The 23033-nt window shown below is 51.7% G+C and overlaps 1 protein-coding gene across 2 annotated transcripts; it reads left to right on the forward strand.

The window, feature by feature from the left end:
- The first annotated feature begins 245 nt into the window (after positions 1 to 245).
- Amotl2 (angiomotin like 2) lies at positions 246 to 15764 on the forward strand. 2 transcript variants are annotated; one of them, XM_021172617.2, is made up of 10 exons: positions 246 to 423; positions 2591 to 3386; positions 6056 to 6350; positions 7161 to 7305; positions 7571 to 7663; positions 10877 to 11172; positions 11793 to 12103; positions 12468 to 12676; positions 13126 to 13302; positions 14009 to 15764. In XM_021172617.2, the coding sequence occupies exons 2-10, from the start codon at positions 2653 to 2655 to the stop codon at positions 14065 to 14067; spliced, it is 2319 nt and encodes a 772-aa protein (XP_021028276.1). In that variant the 5' UTR covers positions 246 to 423; positions 2591 to 2652; the 3' UTR covers positions 14068 to 15764. The 2 variants fall into 2 exon arrangements, with proteins under 2 accessions (XP_021028276.1, XP_029337523.1); XM_029481663.1 differs by lacking the exon at positions 246 to 423 and adding an exon at positions 460 to 1053 and having other exon boundaries at positions 14009 to 15762.
- The last annotated feature ends 7269 nt before the right edge of the window (positions 15765 to 23033 follow it).

A 23033-nucleotide genomic window follows, 5' to 3' on the forward strand; every position in this document is an offset into this window, starting at 1 on the left:
GGACGAGTTGGTTAAGACACTCCCAACAGCTAGGACACAAAGCAGGGTGGCAGGGAATGAATGCCGCACGGCTGCCAGAGCCCAGAGTGGCAAGGGGACAAGGCTGAGGCCAGTCCAGCGGCCAGCCGCAGCGCCGCCTCCCGGGAGGAAGGCGGGGGCTGGGCCGGGGAGCGGAGGGAGGCGGAGAGCGGAGGAGGGCGGCGCGCTGAGAGGTTATTTGTGGTTCGCTTTGATCCCGAGGGGGAACCTGAAACTCTCACATTCCTGGCATAGCAGCCGCCTCCAGCGCGGGCTGACCTAGAGGCTGCGCACTGGGGCGCGAGCAAGCAGATCGTCGGCGCCACCGACTAGTGCGCACCTCTGTGGCTGACTGTACCTAAGCCGAACCGGGTCTGCGTGCGCCGGCAGCCGCCGGCCGCAGCGGTAAGCAAGGTGCCGGGCACTCCGGGTAGTGCGCGAGGCCGGTGGGGACGCTTCCCAGCGGCACCGGGACACCGCGATCAGTCCGACCCTTTCTGGAGATCGGAGCTGGGGTGGACGAGCCTCCCCGGGAGCGGGGAGGGGAGACATGTGCACCCTTTCGAGGGTCGATCCTGGGTGTCTAGCCTAGACTGCTCGCGCTTTTGTGGGGGTGAGGACACGATTCTCCGACCCACTGGGGCTGGAGGAAGGACAGAGGATCAGTGTTTGGGAGTGTGCGTCTCGCGTGCGGGGCAAGTGAAAAGCTGCGGTAGGCATATCTCGCTGAATTACGGGGTTACCGTGGCTGCTTTGTCTGGATTGGGGATACAGGTGGCTTTTACTCTCAGCTAGCTCAAGAATTCCTCTTTGTCTTCCTTGGAAAATCCTCTGCGGAGCCACGAACTGGCTCTCACTTAGAAAGAATGCAGCCTGCTGTCCAGTCCGGTGACGTCAGCGCTGAAGTATTTGGAAAACAAAGAGGGTTAGGGAGAGAGGCGGACCCGCGATGCTTAAAGACCTCTCGCGGTTGCGGGTTTTGCTCGCCCGGGGCGCTCGGGCAGCCACCGGTGCTAGTGGTCTGCCTCGGTAGAGGTGAGTAACGCCGGGACCCTGGACTGGACTGGTTGACTTGGAGACTAGCGTTGGTTCCTTTTGCTGGAGTGAGTTCAGGCCAAGGCCAAAGACCCGTGTTTGCTTAGAAAGGTGGCTGGTTTTCCGGGTGCAGCGCTCCAGAGCAGCCCAGGTACAGCGCCCATGTAAGGAAGTTGATTTTCAGTAACTGCTCATATATAAGTATTTGAAAGATTGTGCATCTAGGGGATTCGATTGGGACGTTCGTGCGATGAAAGGCCTCGGAAATGTTCGGTGCTCCGAGAGCCTGGCTCATAGTTGGCGCGCCTGGAATCTGCCGGGAAGGCTCAGCATTCCTTCTAGCCGCTCCCGGATCCTCCTTAGCGCGAGTCAGCCCAGACAGTGATTAACTTAGGAAATACCGCGTAGAAAAAGCTGCGTGCGAGCAGACTCTTCAAGTCTTACACATTGTAGGGTGCAGTGGGGGTGGGGGGTTAGTTGCTGGCTTGGGTATCGGCAGGGCTCATTACCTTTCTCCAGCTCTGCCAACATATCATTCCCAAACTGAGGTAGGACACAGGGGGCTAGCATATGTATGGCACAGAAAGAGGCCACCCCCCCTTCCTGTGTCTCCCCCCTCGCCTCATTATCCCATCAACTGGCATAGGTAGTTGTTACTAATATCAACAGAGATGCAGAGGGACCATCCCCTGTGTGTCTCTAGCGTACACGTAGGGAGGGGCTTTTCTAAGTAGCAAATGTGTGTGCCAAGAAAGGAGGTTGGTGGTCATGGAAAATGTTTCCCTGGCTCAGTTACTGCAAGCTCCCCTCTGCCTCCTCACCAATTTCCATGGGGCTTCTTGTGCTGCTCACCTTGCAGAGTGGCTGCTAAGGTCATCTGTGACAGGGAGACTCAGATTTATTTTATCAGCAGCCTTTGAGCCCAGGGTCCGGCGAGGGGGTGGACTATCCGTGGCTCACGGGTCTTTATTCTAAAGAGTCAATGGAATTATTTGCTTAGGGCTTCTTTCTGCTGGGCTACATTCTTTCTTTACCGCCTACCAGTAAACTGGGAACCCTATTGCTAAGTGGTTGAATTTGATGAACGCCTGTCCTACAGTTGCCCATGAGATTGGGGTAATGGCTGACTGCCGGGGACTGTGATGTGAGATAGCCTTTTGGTTTTCTGTTGTATATCTGTAAGATCAGCTAAATCTCCATAAATGTTACAATGATAAGTATTTGCCAAGGATTTATAGCATACCAGGCGCTCAGCTTCTTACATTTCAACTCCAAGAGACACAATGTGTGTGTGTGTACATATGTATGTATGTGTGTATATACATATACATATATATTTATATTAATGGCAAACTAAGGATCAGAAGCTCAGTAACTAAACTTAATCAATAGATGGCCATATTAGCACTTGCATCTGGGCCTGTGTAAAACCACCCACCTACCCACCCAGCCTCCTCCTTCATCCAGAGTGTTCCTGCAAGTGCCCCTCCCTCCTTTGTATGTGTTTCCATTGACTGCTATTCTTTCTGTCTCTTAGGTGCTCTGAGACCAGGTGCCTGCTGGCCATTGTCTAGGCAGGTGTGTGCAAGCCAGAGAAGCATGAGGACACTGGAAGACTCCTCAGGGACAGTCCTGCACCGTCTCATCCAAGAGCAGCTGCGCTACGGCAACCTGACAGAGACACGCACTCTGCTGGCTATCCAGCAGCAGGCCCTGCGGGGTGGGGCTGGAGCTGGGGGCACGGGGAGCCCCCAGGCTTCCTTGGAGATCGGAGCACCCGAGGACAGTCAGGTGCTACAGCAAGCCACCAGGCAGGAGCCCCAGGGCCAGGAGCATCAGGGTGGAGAGACCCACCTGGCAGAGAACAGGCTGTACCGGCTGTGCCCACAGCCCAGCAAGGGAGAAGAGCTGCCCACCTATGAGGAAGCCAAAGCCCATTCGCAGTACTACGCAGCGCAGCAGGCAGGGTCCCGGCCGCATGTTGGGGACCGGGATCCTAGAGGAGGGGTGTCCGGAGGCAGCCGGCGACAGGATGAAGCTCTTCGAGAGTTGAGGCACGGCCATGTGCGCTCCTTGAGTGAACGGCTTCTGCAGCTGTCCCTGGAAAGAAACGGTGCTCGGGTCCCCAGCCACATGAGCTCTTCCCACAGCTTCCCTCAGCTGGCCCGCAGCCAGCAGGGCCCCCAACCCCGAGGGCCCCCAGCTGAGGGCCCAGAGCCCCGAGGGCCACCACCTCAGTACCCACACGCTGTAATGGCTCAGGAGACTGCGGCTGTCACTGACCCAAGATACCGTCCCCGGAGCAGCCCACACTTCCAGCATGCCGAAGTCAGGTAACCCCAGATTTCTTTCTAGTTCAGTCTCCCAGGAGGAGGAGAACCCCAAGATCATATATATAGTGGATCTCAACTGTCATGATCCCAATCCCAGGGCACCCCACCAGTTCCTGGGGCTGTCTGATCTAGATCTACCCTCTCCTGTCTTGAGAAGGGAGAGCTGGGGGGCTGGAGGGTCGGGGGATTTAGCTGATCCAGTCATGGTAGCACATGCCTGTAATGTTTAGATGAGGCAGGAGGATCACACCGCCCACCTGGGCAAAGTAGCAAGACTGTCTAAAACAAAAAGAAACTGACATCATTGCTTTAACTCAAAATAGACATAGCATTGTCTATAGCATACAAATAAGGAGGGCTCCCAGGGATGTGAATGGGGTTCAAAGGTGAGCATTTCTTTTTTTCTAAGAAAGAACTAACTAAAGACAATAGGAATCCTTACCAAACTTCTCCCGAGTTAAGTAGGCCAAAGGTGGAGGTTTTTAAGAGAAGGTGGACATTTTTTGTTGTTGGCCTCGTCATTGGGAGGTGTTGCTATTGAGGCTGAAAGAACTAGGTGGCTCGCTGGGCCACTTCTGTATAGTTACTGTCTGCCAGTTAATTACTTACTAGGTTTTCCCTGTGCTTATAGGGCTAGATGAGTGAGTGAGTGAGTGAGCTGCTTTTTGGGGGGACAGGGGGCGGGGCTCAGGATGCTGTTGGACCAGAGTAGTGACTTGGCTTGACTGCTTGTGAAGTGAACTCTTGGGGAGTGTGTGTGTGTGTGTGTGTGTGTGTGTGTGTGTGTGTGTGTGTGTGTGTATTGGAGGGCATGATATGATTGGCTCTTAAGAGATCAATACTAGCCTTAGAGAATGGGTCATTGGAGCTAGGCTGGGAGCCCAGTTAGTCTAAGCAGGAAGCCAGATCATTGCAGGAGTCCATGTTCCTAGAAATGAGGGGCTGCCTTAGTCATCTTTATCGGCCCCTGTGCCTTTTCCAGAGAAACAGGCACCATTGCTGTATCTCCCTTGGGGTGGGGTGAGGTGGGGCTCCAAGGAACCTAACTAGGGGACCCTCTAGGTTCAAAGTCAGTGTCTGGCTCACTTTCACCCTTGCTGAATCCTTATTTGGTCCCTCCATTTCCCACCAATTTGGTTTTCTTCATTCTGGAAGAGAAGAGCCGCCTTGGGCCTGGTAGGGGAGCCAGGGGAGGGGGTTGGGGTGGGGGTGGAGCCTCGTGGGTTTACTCCAACCTCCACTCCCCCAGACCCCCACCTCGCCTCCCTTCTCAGGGCCGCCCGTCAGGAAGAGTTTCTTCTTTTGGACCAGCCCTATTGAACCCTGCCAGGAAAAGATAATATCCAGGCAAGGAAGTGGGCTGTTTGCAGGAGAACAAAAAGATAGGGAGGAGGGTGGTGGGAAATGGAAGAACCAGGAGCAAGTGTGAACGGAAAGGAGTTGTCGCCATTCTTCCCTGGAGCTCGATCATTCTCGAAGAATGTCAGTTGTGTCTGCCTGGCCTGTGGTAGGGAGGAGGGGGGCAACAATTATCTGAGGCAACCCTAAGAGTGACCACACTTGGCAGCGAGGGGGAGTTTAGTCAGTCCAGTGGCAGCCCTCTTCCCTGCACTCCCTGGAGCTGATAGGAGGAAAAAGGATGGGCAGGCCTTAGGGACTGAGTCAGGGGCTCAAAGAACAGGGGAGCGAGCCATAGGCTAGAGGGGTGATTTTGGACACTGGGGATGGCAGAGGGGGCATGAGAGATCCAGAAGTGAAATCCAACTTCCAAGAGGCTTCTAGAACATTCTTAGTACAACTGAGAAGGCAGTTGTGACACTTGGGGGTCACAAGGACCCCAGAAAGGGCCTCTGGCTACCTGGGCCTAACTCTGTTCTCTAAACATTAGAGTGTAAGGATGTGTTACACTCATGGCCAAGGGCCAAGAGAACCCAGTCCTGAACTCTGCTGTGGAGCTAATCCAGGGGTTGCCCCTTAACTGAGGTGATCGCCAACAGAGATGGAGGCTAGACAGTCATGGGTGAACCTGCTGTTACCAGCCATTTGGTCAAGCCTGGCTTCTGTGGCCGGAGACCCTTGTGATTTCGCCGACACAGGTGCCACTTGGCAGCTACAGCACTGGTCTGCTGAAGGCCTAGCAGCTGGAGCTGAAATCTGTTCCCCCTGGCATCTGATTCCCTGCTCTAACCTTAGCTGGGGTCTTGGAAAAGAATTTCGGTAGTTGTGGGTAGCAAGACCCTTGAAACAAAGAGGAGAAAACTCAGGTGAGCTGTTTTAGCTGACATGGCTTACCTGCTAGAATCCACTCGTAAGTGCCCTTCCTGGGGCCTGGGGACTCTGTGTGGCTTCCATCCCAAAAGATCCTTCTATCAATTCAAAAGGTCATGAGTGCGTCTTTAAAGGTAATATTTAAGCTGTATTTGCTTAGGACAGACCCAGGTTGCTTGAACAGAATGAGCATCTGGATACAGCGCCATCCTACCCCACACCCATCCTGCTTTCTGACTCTTGAGTCTTAGGCACATACCTTGTGGCACAGGCCCTCCCTCTGGTGGCTGCCTAACACTGGGGAGGCTCAGTCACTGGCAATAATAGTCAGAGTGTGTGCGTACACACGTGCGTGCAGTGTGTCTCGGGGCTCTGAGCTTCATTCACCTCTTCTTTCCCAGGATCCTGCAGGCCCAGGTACCACCGGTGTTCCTCCAGCAGCAGCAGTACCAGTACCTGCCGCAGCCCCAGGAGCACTCTCCACCCCTCCATCCGGCAGCTCTGGGCCATGGTCCCCCAAGCTCCTTTGGTCCACCTGCAGTGGAAGGACCACCCAGTGCCCAGGCCACCTTGGGCAGTGCCCACCTGGCCCAGATGGAGACTGTACTGAGGGAGAATGCCAGGCTGCAGAGGGACAATGAGCGATTGCAGAGAGAGCTGGAGAGCACTTCAGAGAAGGCTGGCTGCATAGAAAAGGTGGGGACTCCAAGGACACTCAGAGCCGTGGCCGGTGCAGAGGGAGGCAGAGGGGCAGGAAAGCCTATCAGGCTGCCTTTTGCACCATATCTCCTATGCACACCCCCAGACACACACACACACACACACACACACACACACACACACACACACACCCCAAGCTGACTCCAGACAGCTGAGGACCGACCAAGAGGCCTGCCCTGATGCATGAGCAGTTGCTGGCCAGTAGTGGTTAGAAAGGACTCATTCACTAGCTCCCTGCACACTTGTACCCTCGCCCTGCGCAGCCCCTCCTGTGGACACCTCCCACAGAGAGCCCTTTGTGCACCCACACAACAGCCAGTCTGTTCCAGGCCAACACTGGCCAAAGAGAAAGCCCCTCCTCTCAGGGAAAAGAAAAAGCAACGGCATTGGCAAAGCAAGCCTGCTAGGAGCACGTGGAAGACCTGTGGCTTCCAAGTGGGAGGGGCAGCCACATGCTCTGGGCAGAGGCAGCTCAGGCTGGGGTCTGGCACCCCCACTTCCTCGGTGAAGCCTGGCCAATTGTGTACTAAGGTTCAACTTTAGCAATAGCCTCAGGCTTTCCACTTGCTGTCTATCTACAGTGTTCTGGATAGGCTGAGCCACCTAGGCTCTCTCATCCCTGGTCCTTTGTAAACACTAGGCATGGGGCAGGCTGGAGGTAGCCCCCTTGTAACAGAGCATCTAGCCCAGCGTCTAGGCAGCAGTCCTGTGGCGATCTCAGTAAAGTCACTAGCCTCCCTCCCTAGGACCCTTCCTGAAGTTGAATTAATTGTCTGTCTCTTACAGCTGGAAAACGAAATCCAGCGGCTCTCTGAGGCCCACGAGAGCCTGATGAGGACCTCTTCCAAGCGTGAGGCCCTGGAGAAGACCATGAGGAACAAGATGGATGGTGAGATGAGACGGTTGCAGGACTTCAACCGAGACCTTAGAGGTAAGGACCAGGCACGAGGGTTGGGGCGTTGGGAGGACACCATCTGTCAGACTTTAGGGGCTCTGTTTTCGGGGGGGGGAATTCAGAATCTGTTCTGTGCTATAGAGGCCTACATTAGCCCCCATCATTGGGCCCTGAGCTGAGCTGGGACTTCTTATAATTCCCCAGTTTAGAGGGTGCAAGCCTACAGTTAGCACCCGAGGGTAAAGCCCAGGCTGACAGCATCCCTCTATATTAAAACATCTTTTCTCCTTATTTGAAACAGAGAGATTGGAATCGGCAAACCGCCACCTGGCAAGCAAGACCCAGGAAGCCCAGGCGGGCAGTCAGGACATGGTGGCGAAGCTGCTTGCCCAGAGTGAGTAGGGGACCAGCTGAGAAACCTGGGTGGGTGTAAAGGCAATGAGGCACAATGACGTGACCCCACTACCCTCCACCCCACTACCCCCCACCCCACTCCCTTCCCCTTCAGGTTTAACCCACCCACCCCCATCCTCACCCCCCTTGCAGAGTGGTACAGATTCACTGAATGGCTGCTCTGGGAAGGGGTGGTTTCCAAAGATGAATAGGGACTAGGGAGCCTTAACTGGCTGAGCCACACACTATGGAATCTCAGACCCTCCTCCTGTAGGGAAGCCATGACAGCCCTGGCAATAGGGAAATGGAGGACAATGAGGGTTCTTCGGAGTTTTCCTAGGAATGACAGACACCAGAAAGGCTGGGGCCACAGGAGGCTGCAGGGGATGGTCCAACTGGTGAAGCTTCCTGGGATAGCCACAGATGGGTTTAGTCAACAGCTACGGTCTGAAGGAGGCATTCAGAAAGTTTCTCTTTAAAACAGGGAGGTCCAGGCATCCTGGAAGCTTTATAGACTAATCAATTTGTTCCTTCATTAGTGGAGCCAGGCTAAGCACCTGGCCAGCGCTGGGCTGAATGTGAGAATCCATCCAGAGGATGACAGGGAGGTGAGATGAGCTTTAAGGCAGGAGCAGGTACCCACAAGTTCAAGGGGAAAAGTGTTCCTGAGCGATGTTCCTGGTGATTAGGAAGCCCCTGGTGACCCTGGGGAATCTGGGAACAGCAGAAGTATGGAGGCAGCGGAGGAGGTCTCAGACACTGAGGGGAAATAGCAGACTTGTAGGTTAGAGGTATTCAGGAGGAATATATATGAGGGTACTTTTGTTAGGGGTGTCTAAAGAGGGAAAGACTCTAGAGAGAGGGGGTTTCTGGATGCCAGCTGCCCCACCCCCTTCCTTCGGGGACTTGCTAATAAATAAGCCTTTGGCAGGGAATGGGCTCAGATTGGGTAAGACCTGTGCTATCCGCTACTACCTTTCAAAATGAGGTGGTTAAAGGTCTCTGGAACGGAGGTGAAGGGGAAAGAGGTGTGTCGCCTAGGGTTTGCCCTTGGGAGTCTGTAGAAGCACCTACTGCAATGGGAAGAGAGATTAGGGGTGCTTTGGTGGGAGGGGTGGGTTTTGGAGCCCGGCTCTGACAGAGAAAGGAAGTCTTAGGGAGGGTTTCTGGAAGCCTGCAGAGGGGGAGGGGGGCAGAAGCAGCCGGGAGGCGTTTCCTCTCCCCGGGGAGCGAGCTAGCGCCAGGCTGTTCTTGGCTTCTTGCTGGAGCCATTAATCTCGCAGCCGCGGGTGACCTGGATGCCTGGCATTCCAGAGCCGCTGGGCTGTTCCGCTCCCAGCCCGTCCCCCCTCCGTTCCCTCCCCTGTGAGCCTGACAGTGGCGCCCTTCGGCCCCGGCGGCGCCCAGCCTGGCTTTGGGAGGAGAGAGTATGAATACAAAGGGAGGCTAGGACCTGAATGTTGAGAGCTTGCTAAGATAGGCTCAGCCTCCCACCCTCAACCAAGGTATCTTAGAGATTGTACAAGGCATCTGGAAACAAAAAACACTGGATCCACAGTTGGAGGAACTAAGAAAACCCCCTAGCATTAGAAGGTTGTTTTTCTATATAATTGCCATTTCTAAAGGGCTGAGGTTGACACTTTTTTTCTGGAGGGTACAGAATCCTCCCCCCCCCCCATAACTGGCTTTCCCCAACAAGTCAAAACAGCAGCCCCCAGCTCTGTCTGTATTGTCTGATTTGGGCCTTCAGGAGCTGACTCTGAGGCCTGACTTTTGGACAGGTGTTGCCTTGGCCTGGCACAGGCTACAGAAGTATCTACCCCCTAGTACTGCTAGGTCTGGAGTGAGGCCTGGACATTATTCAGACACGGGCTGTAGGGCTAGTGGGTGAGAGAGGATGCTGTTTCCGGGTCTGAACCTGGCTTCTTCCCTCCACTCCACTCACCAAAGGCAAGCCAGCAGAGTATGACCAAGGCATGTTAAAGCATCATGGAAGAGCCCCGTCTTTTCCCTCCACACCAAAGAGTGAGGCCAGCTAGGCCGATTGCAGCCTTCAGAAGGGCAAAGGAGGTAGCCTAGATTGCTCCTCAGTGCCCCTTAATGCTGTTCAACGAGTTGGTGAAGGGAGGCCTCTGCATACTAGGGCCGTGTCCTAGTCACACAGAGCCCAAAGAAAGTTACATTTCTTCTGTCTTTCCAGCCACATTTTGAGAGCTCAGTAGCTGAGTGTAACCTTGGTAGTTACTGTTTTAGATAATGTAGAGCAATCCACTGTAGCAGAAAAATCTCACCGATATAGTTTTGTTCAAAACCCTGTTCCCTACGAACTCTCTAGAGAAATAAGCAGCCATTCTTGGTTGACTAGCCCAAGACTCCCAAAGGGCAAGCATCCAGGTTCTTTCTTGCCTCGGCCAGGCTAGATGGAGAGGCTCCTCTAATGTGCAAAGTGGTCGGGGATTGCTGGAATCTTAGACACAAGCCTTTGGACCAGCATTCTTTTCAGTGTGATGCATGGTTTGAATTCTCTTAGGATGTTGCATGTGGGCTCCCAGACCATGCAACGAAAGGTTCGGTGAACAGGAGAGGCTACCGTCCGCAGGCTGTACTTAAGAGTCCATTTCACAGCCTGGTCTACAAAGTGAGTTCCAGGACAGCCAGGGCTATACAGAGAAACCCTGTCTCGAAAAACCAAAAAAAAAAAAAAAAAAAAGAGTCCATTTCAGCAAGCCTGTAGAGAGAAGGACTGTGAGCAAAGCCTTATAGCCGGAGCCTCCCAGTCAGCCATTTGGTTCCTATGTTTCTTCCTCTATAAATCAGGAGCCTCAAATTCCTCCTGGGGGATCAAGTGTGGTAAGGTCAAAAGTGCCCGTCCTGCTTGCACAACGAATGACCTTGTCACAGTACCCTAATCTATAACAGGTTGGCACAGTGTCTGCCTGAGCAGTCTAGTTATCATGAAGCTTAAGGAAAATATGTTTTGGTAATGGTCATGTCTGGCACAGTTTGAGCAGCTGAAAGGCCACTTTGGTTTATTGGTTTGTTCCAGCAAGGGTCACGGGGGTCAGGCTCTGCCATTTATTCTTACCTTAGTCTCCATCTCGACGAAGTGCTATATGTAATTCGCAGACGTGTCGAGGGGGAGAAGCAGTTGTCACAAGTAGGCAAAGGTGGCCACCATCACTGACCCTTTCCTCTTTAATGTCTCCCCGGACAGGCTATGAGCAGCAACAGGAACAGGAGAAGCTGGAGCGGGAGATGGCACTGCTGCGTGGTGCCATCGAGGACCAGCGGCGACGTGCTGAACTGCTGGAGCAGGCTCTGGGCAATGCACAAAGCCGCGCCGCCCGGGCTGAAGAGGAGCTACGCAAAAAGCAGGCCTATGTGGAGAAGGTGGAGCGGCTGCAGCAGGCACTGGGGCAGTTGCAGGCTGCCTGTGAAAAGCGAGAGCAGTTGGAGCTGCGTCTGCGCACGCGCCTGGAGCAGGAACTCAAAGCCTTGCGTGCACAGCAGGTAAGCCCAGAAGACCTCCTGATCTCTAGTCTTTGTCCCCTTGGAAAGATGATTGATCCATGTTTCCCTTGGCTGCTTGGTCCCTCTCAGGTGCTTTGTATAGCAAAGGCTCTGCCTCGAGCCCTACTGTGGCTAATAACAGAAATTTGGTACCTTAGTACTAGTCAGTAATAATGTTCGTGCAGAAGGCTGGACCACTCTAGTCCATCTTCCCAAAAATAGGAAGGAAGATGTCTGAGTCTGTGCTTGGACATAAACATCTCTTGTGTTACCAACCAAATAGAGTTCTGTCTCTACACCTAACTTTATACCCTGTCATAGAAGAAATATGGGGACCAACACTTTGTCCCAATGTGATTGCCACTCACACCCAACTCCCACTTCAGAGAATTGCTTTTTAGTCATATGTGTCCCTAGTCTCCTGACCACCAGAATTAAGGAGAGGATGTGAGGAGTTTTGCTATCCCCTATATCTCTGGGTGGAAGTAGGAAGGGCTGTCTGTATGTGCTGTCCATGACTGAACAGAGGGATGCATGTGGGAGAGACTTCGTGTGCCTGAGGAACAAAGTCCCCCTCGTGCCAGCCTTTACCCTTGACCATGCTATTCCTTGCTCTACAGAGGCAGACAGGCACCCTCGCAGGTGGTGGCGGCAGCCATGGTGGGTCCGCCGAGCTCAGTGCCCTGCGGCTGTCAGAACAGCTGCGGGAGAAGGAGGAACAGATCCTGGCTCTAGAGGCGGACATGACCAAGTGGGAACAGAAGTATTTGGAAGAACGGGCTATGAGGCAGTTCGCCATGGACGCGGCTGCCACTGCGGCTGCCCAGCGCGATACCACTCTCATCCGGCACTCCCCCCAGCCCTCCCCCAGCAGCAGTTTCAACGAGGGCCTGCTGCCAGGGAACCACAGGCACCAGGAGATGGAGAGCAGGTACTACAGGCTCAGGGGTGGAACAGTGCTACCCAGTCTCTTCCCAGTGTCCTTTGTCCCTGGTAAATAGGCCCCACCCATAGCAGCTCTGTATGTTTGACATTCCAGAAATTATAGACAATTGTTTCCCTGAGTGAATCCCTGGTATTCGCAGGCTGGAGGTGGGTGGGTACCTCCTAAGCTCTGGCCACTTCTCCTCTGTAAGAGATCTTCATCTGAGTCTTGCAATGAGGTGGGCTTCCAAGGCCAAGAGGTCCTGCTTGCCCCAGGGAGAGATGTCTGGGTTTCTTTGCAACTTCTGTGAGGTGGGTGGGCTGGAGGAGCTGAGCCTATGGGTCTGACAGGGTGATCTCCTCCCTGACAGGTTGAAGGTGCTCCATGCTCAGATCCTAGAGAAGGATGCGGTGATCAAGGTCCTTCAGCAGCGCTCCAGGAAAGACCCTGGCAAGGCCACCCAGGGCACCCTACGGCCTGCCAAGTCGGTGCCGTCCATCTTCGCAGCTGCAGTGGGAACTCAGGGCTGGCAAGGGCTCGCATCCAGCGAGAGGCAAACTGATGCACGGCCGATGGGAGGTATGAGGAGGCTTGGAGTGGGACGGAAAGGGGTAGGAATTTTGGAATGCGTATTACCAGACTCTCAGAATACATGCCCTCTGAGACCAGAGCTTCCTGACCCCTCTTCTAGGGGATCGGGTTTAGCCTTTGGCTCCCGTGATTGCAACCTACATGGGTCCTGCTAGTAGAGTGGATGGATGCTGGATACGGATAGATCTAGGCAAGGGTCTACTGTTCCTGAGCGAATACTAAGAAATCCTAGATTCTAGCTACAAAGAAGGGCCACAGAACATTGATGCCTATCCTGACCCCACTTATTCCCATTTTAAAAGAGGAGTCTTTTCATTCTATTAGACATCTTGCAAATTAAGAACTACCCAGTCCACCAAGTTTGCTTGGGGTGTCCTCCATTGGGACCGTGTCTCCTACATCAAGCTGTACCCATCAGTGTCCATTCTTTCTTACAGACCGGGTCCCAGCAGAGGAGCCTCCGGCCACAGCTCCTCTCCCTGCCCACACCAAACATGGCAGCAGAGACGGGAGCACCCAGACGGATGGCCCTGCAGACAGCACCTCTGCCTGCTTGGCCTCAGAACCCGATGGCCTCCTGGGGTGCAACAGTAGCCAGAGGACACCCTCTCTGGGTAAGCACCCCACTTGGTTAGATGAGGGTTGGGAACATGGTAGAGGTGCGAACTGGAACGCATGGGCCTGTTTTCCCCAAGTTTCCTCAAACTCATCCGCTATGGTGGGGAAAGCCCCACCATAGGGAACTGAGGGTTGTTGGAAGTTGTCTCCATGGGAGGCAGGGCCATCGAGCCATTTCAGAAAGAAGGCAACGCAACAGAAAGCACTATAACTCCTCCAGAGTTGCCCTCACATCCTCCTGTCAGTCCAAACACCTAAGATGAAGGAGCTTGACAAGTGAACTCAATGGTGATCTTGGGTTGGGAAGCTATTTGGAAGAGCCCAGAAAGGAGAAACTTTAAGAGGAAGCCTTTTCTCTTTCTACTCTTGTTTCACATTTGCCCTTGCATAGCTGCCTGTGTGTGCCCCATGATCTCAGAAAAACCACAGGCATGACAGGAACGCTGCAGCCTGCTTCCAACCCTGGGGGCACCCTTCCACTGATCACTCGAGCTAGTTCAGAGTCTAAACACAGGCATGTGCTTCCTCAGCTGAGGGGAGGGGGGCACAGCCTTGTGCTTAGTTGATCAAGGGAAGAGGAACCTAAGGGCTAAGGCAGCTTAGGGGAGGGAGTCTTGTTTTAAAAAGATCCTGTGTTGGGAGCTGAGGAGACCAAGTGGATAGTACTGACAGCATCGACTTGTCTTCTTGTTTTTTCTCCAGACTCTATAGCTGCAACCAGAGTCCAGGATCTGTCAGACATGGTAGAAATACTGATCTAAAGGAAGGAGGCAGTGCCTTGGGGACCCCGAAGCCTGGCTCCCTCCTGGCATTCCGGCAGTTGTCTTCAAATGCTGTGCCTCACATCCTCCAACCAGTGATGCGTTGGTGCATGGGGCTCAGAGAGGAGCACCCCAGGGGAGCTAGCTAGAAAAGCCTGCACCCCTCCGAAGACTGCTTTTTGGCCTATATTTCTCCTATGACAATGAGGAAGGAAAAGCCAGACATCGCCTGCAGCCCAAGGCCTGTTGCTGGAGCAGAAAGGAGCTGAGCCCCCTGCCTGAAGGAAACAGAGAGCGGATTCTGACTCCCAAGAATGGCTGGGCACCAGCCGAGTGGTCTGCAGGGATCATTAGGCCAGCTATGGTGTTCCGTGGCTAAGCATGGCCCCAGCCAACACTATCTGCTCTTCAGTCCCTGACTGCCTTCCTCAGATCACTAAGACTTGAATCCTTGGGAGGGGGGACGATGGGAGTGTGAGTCTTTTGGGAGCCACCAGCATGTCCCCTTGGAGTAGGTTAGAGGCCACTTGAGAGGCCCCGCAGAGCAGTGTGTTTTGTATATAATTCTTTTTCCTTGGGAACAGAAGACTAAGCATGCTGGTTCAGATTCTCCTCCAGGGCTGTGCTGCCTGCCCCTGCTGCCACAGTTCTTGAAACATGTGACAGGTCTACCAGATGTTCCTCTGCCTGCAGTTCCTGGCTGTGGATTTTGATATTGGTTGCCTTTCCTCTGTTTTTTTTTTAAATCCCCGTGTTTCATGCCCATGGGATTCTTATCACCAGCCTTTGTGAATGGCTCCACAGCTCCTATCCCTGGGACATCCTGTCAGTTTGGTTATAAACTGAGCCAGATGCGACGAGCCACCACAAGCGGACATCTGTCATGCCCAGCACCAGGTTCTCTTTGAAGAAACTGGAGATGTTGTTCTCATAAATGTGTTCGTTCCCACCAGCAGGGACTGGGAGAGGGAGCTATGTTGTTAAAACGAATCAGTGAACTTAAAGAAAAGTCCTCATTATGGTGCCCCCACCACAGAATGGCACCCTTCGAGGCTGGCTCCTCAAGTTTCGGTGCCCCAGCCCTGAAGCAGGGCCAGCTACTTGGAATTAAGGTGAACTACCCCCACGTGGCAGACCACCAGCAGCAGTGACTTTGACTTCTGGTCTTAAAGCAACCCCCATTCAGCTCAAAAAGCGATTGGTGGATTTCAGATCTTTTGTGTTTTTCTCCTCTGGTTGTTTTGTTTTTCTTTCACTGTCTGTTGTTTGTTCCATTCCCATAGTTCTCTCTGCATTTCCTTTTTAAACATTTGCATTTGCTGGGCAATTGCGTATTTTTTTAATTCCCTTTCCCCTATGTAAAGCTGAGAAATACATCTGGTTCATGTACGTTGTTTACAAAGATAAAAGTTTAAAAAAAAAAAAAGGAGGGTGAAAAGAAGGCAAAAAAATATTGTGAAAGGAAAAAAAAACAACTTAATATATTTTGGATTAATATTTGGTATTTCTTTTAAAGTATTTTTTTTTGTGCTGTGAACGTTTTCTGCCAAAGACCGTGACGTTTGTCTGTGTGTTTAAGTTATCATGAATATTTAAAGTGTAAACATGGCTGTTTTGTTACGCCACTCTGTACCAGGATTGCTGCTGCATTCCGCCAGGTATGACAGTATTTTAATAAAAAAAAGCTTATAAGGAGATGTCTGTCTGTCTGTCTGTCTATTGGTTGAGACACAGCCTAGGTTTGAGCCTAAGTTGCCCTCAAACCAGAAATTCTCCCACCTCGGCCTCCTTTCCTGTGGTGGATTTACAGGTGTGTGCCACCACTCCCAGCTACCAGACTGGTCGTCTGCAAGGATGAAGAAAGAAAGAGTGTGAAGGTTTTGAGGGGTCACCCAGGTCTACTCTCTCCAAAGACACGTGACACGTCCAACTAGAGATTGTGAAGTGGTAGTTAGGACAGTTTAAATGACATGGCTGCCCCTGCTACCACACTCAGCCTTCGGTGACACAGAGATCATCTGAGGGTAACCAGTTTTGATCTTGGTTGCTGTATAGTAGGCATAAGTCTGACACATTACCCCCTCTACCCTCTCAGTGCACACAGCCCTGTTAAAGGATCCACGTACCATGTGGACCCTCCCACTGGGTCCGTGCACAGTCTAGGTAGGAGAGTGTGATAAGGTCTTGGGCACCTGTCTTTAGCCTTCTGTTGTTATACCATCACCACCCTTCCCAAAGTTCACGAAGTATATTTCTCCAACTCAGAAAGAAAAAGGAAAAACTACCCATTAATCTTGGCACTGAATCCAGTCAGATTGCAAGTGGGCGGGCGTTAAGGATGACCAGGAGACAGCAGACCACCAGTTGGGCCGTGAAGCCCATGACAGCAAAGTTAACCTGTGACCAACCATGGGTGAAGTCTTCAGGGCAAATACGGGAACTCACCAGCCACGTTGAGGAATGACCAAGCTGGAGTTCCAAAAGAGGGTGTCTTTTGGCCAACCTGCTTGTCATAGAAATGGAATTCAACTTGCAGGACACAAAAAACAAAGACTTCACCAGCAATCCTGCAAGTGACTATGGACTTTACTGTCTGCCTTCTGTGTGACTTAGTCTATAGACAGTCACCTTTTATATTTCCTGTAGACCCAAAGAAGGAAGAAATGAATCCCGACGTGCCCAGAAAATCTCCATGTACGTGTGTGTACGTCTGCACATGTGTTCCCCAGAGGAAATGTAGGGGCAGCAATATTTTCTGTTTTCTACTCCTCCGTGACCCCATGGGCTCCCTTGTAAGTTTTCTCGGGGAAGAAACTAAACAGGTTATTCAGCACTCCGCAATCCTCCCTTACTGAGCCAGGAAACAGAAACTGCAGCTGGTGGTGAGTTGGAGAGGCCCTGAGAAGAAAGGTATTTGCCTCAGGTGTCTGGACACCTGCAAAGGGGTGGGGCCTGGGCTAGAACCTGGGTGGCTCTGCTAGGCCCTTTGGAAACCAAGTTGGTCAGAGGGGACAACCTAATCTGAGCCCCAACCTTCCTGTCTTGTCCCCCTGTCTAGGATGACTAAATAAGGCTAGCGGTGGGGCTCTGGGGCTGGGGGTGGGTGTGGGGGTGATGAAGCAAACCGATCCAGGAGCTGTATATGAGCTACTAGCCTGGCTTCTCTCTTCTCTCTCACCTTCTGGTTAATTATTAACTCTCTCTTGGCATGAGCATGTGCCAGGCTCAAAGAGCTTGCTAACAATGTGCCAGAACAGTGACTGTAAACAGATAGAAACCCACAGAAAACCAAAAGTCTCTCCATGGGTCCCCAGGAACCCCAGCTGGACAGGAAACTTGTTTTCAGGGCTGCCACCTTGTCCCTTAGCCCAAGTGAGGATCTAACAGACACCCAGTGTCTTCACAGACCTTACTGGGTGAGCAAGTCTGCTGGAGGAAGTCCAGAGACCTCACAGCAGCAATGCCTTTTTGGACCAACTATATCTGGGTCTACCCCCATTCAGAGTACCACAGCAACTAAGTGTTCAGCATCCATTGGAAATGGGAAGACTTCATGCACCATGAAATCCCCCTTTTGAAGTGCATACTTCCTTCACATCTTATATCACAGAATTTACCTTAAGCCAGAGTGGTCAAGCATGGCTCAGCTGATCTGCTTTCCACATGGCCTGTTAGTCCCCAGAATGACTTCTTGAACTTTCTATAGCTGACAGGATTCCTCCCTACATCCTGGAGCCAGCAAATCTGGAGCCCACTTCCACCAGACTGCAAAGGTCACTGTCTGCTCTAAGTTGGAGCCCTCTACCATTAGAGCCTTCCATCATGAATCCTAAGCCTACTATGGGGCATAAGTTCTTCCCAAAGGAGCCAGTGAGTATTGGCTCTACAGAGAGTTGCCTTAAAAAAAAAAAACAAAAAACAAACAAACAAACAAACAAAAAACCCTGAATCTTATTTAATTGAATTTCTAAGAAAAATGATGCCAAAGGTTGAGTCTGATTTTTGTTAAGGGACGTGTTAAGTCTTCATTATTGACTTCACATTAACTCTACTTAGGGGCACCAGGCATTGTGCCTGCCCAAAGAGATGATGTTTTAGGAAACGCCCGTGGTTGGGGCCTACCTTTGTGTCTTCTAGTTGGGGCTTGGAACTGGAGATGGAGTAAGTTGAGGTCTATGGCACTAGCAGTGTAGAAGCCTGGACAGATTGGCCAACCTAGCAAGACCTGAATCTACTTCTGACCTATGTCTTGGAACTCCTTTGTGCCACAAAGCAAACCTCCAGTCTCCAGCAGCAGGAGGGAGCCCATGTGTTCAGTAGCTACTACATTGTTGAGGGGACATGATACTCCCCTACTCCAGCAGTCTACCAGCTTTGGATTTAGAGTAAGGCCTGTGTCATAATCTGTCCTCAGATAGGTGTCTTTTGCAAGCCCAAATGCTCCAACCTAAGGACACATTCCAGGTATATTAGGCAACCTTGTGATCATTTCCCTGTCTGGACTGACCCTTCCTGAGTCGTTCTGGCCCATGACAATGACATTTCTAGCTGAGGGAGGGAGGCCCCTGTCCAGACCCTCCTCTGTAACTTCTGCTTATTTAACACAGTGTACTGTGGCAATCCTCTCAACAGATTGCATCAGCAGCAGGCATGCAAGCTTCTCGGTGGTACAGCAGCAGCTGTACAAGCCACTGCCAAAGCTGGCCCTGAGAACTATGGAGACCTTTATGTGTGTGTATGTGTGTGTACAGGTACACATGCCCTTGTGAAGAGGCCAGAGGAGGATATTGTGTCTCCTGCTTTATCAATGTTTCATTCCCTTGAGACAGGGTATCTCACGGAACCTGGTGCTAAGCTGTCAGGGAGCTGTTGGAGGAAACTGTCGGCAAGCTCTATCAATCCTCCTGTCTCTGTACCCCACAGGACTGAGGCTACAGGCTGGCTATGGTCACGCCCATGGAGTCTAGGAATCCAAACTCAAAATCTCACATCTGCACAGCACAAGAGCCTTCCTTCCTAAGGTGTGGGCTCTGCTTTTGTGTGGCTGTCTTTGCTTCCCTCCATCCTATGTTTCTAAAGCAGCTGTGGTGTCTCTGCCTTTTACCATTCACTGACTCATTCATTCATTCATTCATTCATTCATTCATTCAATAACAGATGTTTACTGAGGCAGACCAGTCAATGTAAAGAGAATTCTGTTTCTGAACACGTTTATGTCCCAACTGTCTATATGATGGTTGTATGCTCTTCCTAAGCCAAGCCCAGAGATGCTCAGAGGTGTTGTCTGAATGAGTAGTCTAGACAGGAACTGTCGTCACACATCTGTTTCTCTGGCTCCAGTTTTGATCAGGCATCAGACCCCTCCACACCTCCAGCATCGAAATAACACTTGGTGGGTTCAGCTCCAAGCATCTCACGTGTCATTTCTGTGTCTAGGATGCTTTCCCCATGGATAGCATCTCCCACTAGCAGCATCTATTGTTTTCTTCCTCCCTTCTTTTATGGTCCCACCGAAGCGGAAGACAGAAAAGAGCTGCATTCCCGGGCTGAGGGACCTCTTGTCAGGGGGGACATTCTTTAGGGCTCTGCTTGGTTGAGAAGGAGCCTCAGGTGAGATGACACAACAGTGCAGAGGCATGCTCCCTGTTTGCACAGTCATGTGTGGCCCTAAGCAAGATTCAGACTGTAGTCCCTGGGGATATTTTGACCAGAAGTCCCAAGCCCCTCCCCATTCACCAGACCCCCCCTGTCATTCCCTTGAGGTGAGAGGATGACAGGGACTTTGTGGGTGGAGTCCTCCAGGTTAGAGGAGGAGAAGCTGAGCCCCAGGGCCTGGGCTGAGCCATAAGGAGTGCAAGAACAGGCAGCTGTGGGTGTGTGAGCCCAGAACTGGCCACACAGGATGGCTGGCCCCTGAGTCAAGCCCAGGCACTGACAGCCATGTGAGCCTATGCCAGCACAGCCGTGGGAACAGCAGGTCCCTCCACCCCTAAGGAAGCTGCTCTTGCCTGGAGCCATTCCTGCCTGGCTCTGCCAGCCCTGGGATCCCTTTAGATGCATGCTAGAAGTGGGGTGGGTACAAAGGCTCTTTCTCAGGTTTATCTTCTGGTACTAAGGCCCCAAATTCAGATTAAGATAAAGGCATCAGGCACACGGGCTCCCGAGATCATCCTGTAGTCTTCAGGTGACAAGCTCCTTGCCCTGCCTCCCTGGAGACAGAACCTCTGAAATCAAGGGTCAGGGAGGAGGATGGGTTGCTTCTGGGGCTAGCCTCGAATTAGCTCTTTTGTCAAGGGAGTAACCTTGACCTTTTGACCTTCTCACCTCCACCTCTGAAATGCTGGAACTACAGGCATATACCATGACACTCCTTTGGGGACATTCAGGGTTGAACCCCAGACTTTGTGCACATACATATTCTTCTTAAAGCAAATCTGATGGGTGTGTGTTGTATATATGGGTACCACATTTGTTCATTGCCCATGGAGGGCATATTAAGAGGTCAGTTCGTAGAAATGGAGACAGCCATGAGTTTCCATGTGGTTGCCTGCAACCAAAACAGTATCCTCTGCAAGAGAAGCCATGCTCTGTATGACAGACATCTCTCTGGCCCTCACACGCATGTTCTTATGAACTTGCATCTACATCTACAACAGACATACACACGAGTCCCGAAACTACAGACTCATCTGTGCTCTGAGCAAAGGCCAGCCTCTTCGGTGAGTGTCAAGAGTGCGGATGAGATGAAGTCCATGTGTCTGTCCAAGTCGCATCCCCAGCACAGCTCTGAAGGAGCAGGCAGCAAGTGAGCCTATCCCCTCCCTCTCTACCAGCTACAGAGAGCACAACGCCAGGCAGGGTCAGGTTAGACAGGAATAACCTCAGAACTCCTGGGTCCTGACTCAACAGCAGAAGCAGACAACCATACGCATTCTTGACAAGTAGGTCACCCTGACCAGCCCGCATGCTGGGACCTAAGGTCTACTGGAAAAGATTTGGGGAAAACCCAGGTGTTGCAGACAGCCCAGAGTTTGCTTGGTTGGTGTCTTGTGCCCTGGGCCTGGGAAACATGTTTCACAACACCACTGGGTATTGTCACTGGGCCCAGAAAGCAGCTGAGGAGGGGCTGCAGTATGGAGGAGCAAGAAAACCCAACCTAGCTGTGTACTTCCTGAGCCCATCTGCCTGTTAGGTGCTGTGCTGGGTGTTCTGCTGGGACACAGCCCTGCAACTTGACTTTTCTTGCTTCCATTTGACAGTTGTGGGGTCTGAGGCTACATGATAGCAATAAATCCCTCTAGGCCGGGACTTCTTAAACTTTTCACACACATACACAATAAATAAATGGAATTTTTAAAAGTTAATAATAGGGAGACAGGTTCCCTGAGTCCCTCTAATAAATTGGATGACTAATCTGAATTCTGGAGCCTGACTGGAGGGGCCGGTGGGAAAATATATGAAGATCCCTTAGCATGATATTTGGGATAGAGCAAATGTCCTTGGAGACATTGTCATTATTACTATTTTCCTTTTTTTTTTTCCTATCATTATTCTAGAAGAAAGTCTAGTAGACTCTCTTGCAGCTACATTCTATTACTAACTTTCCAATCTAAACTTGGTATGGTGGCACATGTCTATGATCTCAACACCAGAAGGTAAGTAAAGGTAGGAAGGTAAATTCAAGGTCATTTTCAGCTACGTAGCAAGTTTGATGCCAGCCTGGGTGACATGAGACCGCCCACGGAGCAGCTGGAAGGGCTCCCCTTTACCTTCCACCAGACGTACATACGGGACTATTTTAGACAAGTGGGTAAAAAGCTCTCCACCATCTCCCTTAGGGACAAGGAAAGCCACTCTGCCTCTCCACCCTTTGTCCCCAGCATTTCAAGCTGCCCTTTGACTCTCATAGTAACATTGCAGTTACAACACAAAGGCAGTGAGTGACACAGAAGAACACCAGAGACAGCCAGGGCCATAGCCCTGCCTGACAGCTCTAGAGTGGACCCCAGGTTCTGTCCCTGTGCAATGTGAAGTCTCTGGGCTCTGGTTTCAGTACTCTAGGCCCCGTGTCTTTCACGCCAGCCTTCCCAGAGCTGGGCAATGAGTCCACCTGGAATGTATAACTGCCATGCTCATTGCTGCGCTTAAAGAATTGGCCTCTGCCTTCCCTGCCAAAGCAAAGATTCAGATCAGCAGATCCAGCAAGGCCAGACATTGACTGGGAATGGCCCCTTCAAGGCAGGACCAGCGGTGCCTCCTCTTGGGTGAGACCCAAGTGTTTTGTTTTGGAGGACCAAATCTCCATCACTTCACAGAGCCTTTATTAATGGTGATTTCATCATGGTCCCAGTCAAAGGTGACTAAGACCTTGAGGGAATTGAATAGAAGGAAAACAAGAGACTTGGGGGACTTTGAAAGTCTTGGGACAGTAAATAGCACAGGTCTGGAGAGTGAGGAAGCCACAACAGGATGCTCTGAGCAAACCTTTCTTTCTTTCTCTTAAAAGATTTCTTTTATTATTTACATATATGTGTGTGTGGGTACCCTAGAGGGCCAGAAGAAGATGTCAGATGCCGTGGAACTAAGGTGATAGATGATTGTGAACAGCTTGATGTAGGTGCTAGGAACAGAACTCAGGTCCTCTGTAAGAGCAGTGGTTAGTGAGCACGGGGCCGTTCTTTCTAGTCCTAGCGAACTTTCACAGCTAGAGAAGGTGTGGGGGCTGCCCATTCCAGGATGCTCATTCCAGCATTGTTTATAACAGCGAATAATTGAAAATAACACTGCGGTATAAACACAGGGGACAGATGAAGAAATTATGGTTTAGCCATGCACAGGTGAAGCTGGTGGTTCACAGGTTGGTTGTCTGGTTTTTAAAGGTACATGGCTTTTAAAGGTACATTTGGTTTCTTGCAGAGAGAGAGACAGAGAGAGAGAGAGAGAGAGAGAGAGAGAGAGAGAGAGAG

The sequence above is a fragment of the Mus caroli genome, chromosome 9 (assembly GCF_900094665.2).
Source record: "Mus caroli chromosome 9, CAROLI_EIJ_v1.1, whole genome shotgun sequence".
Lineage (NCBI taxonomy): Eukaryota > Metazoa > Chordata > Mammalia > Rodentia > Muridae > Mus > Mus caroli.

Excerpts from the sequence above, each read along its gene's own strand:
- Amotl2 (XM_029481663.1), top strand. The coding sequence starts at position 885 with ATGCAGCCTGCTGTCCAGTCCGGTGACGTCAGCGCTGAAGTATTTGGA. Across the intron at positions 11,173-11,792 it reads AAGCCTTGCGTGCACAGCAG|AGGCAGACAGGCACCCTCGC; the intron begins GTAAGCCCAGAA and ends CTTGCTCTACAG. Across the intron at positions 13,303-14,008 it reads CCAGAGGACACCCTCTCTGG|ACTCTATAGCTGCAACCAGA; the intron begins GTAAGCACCCCA and ends TTTTTTCTCCAG.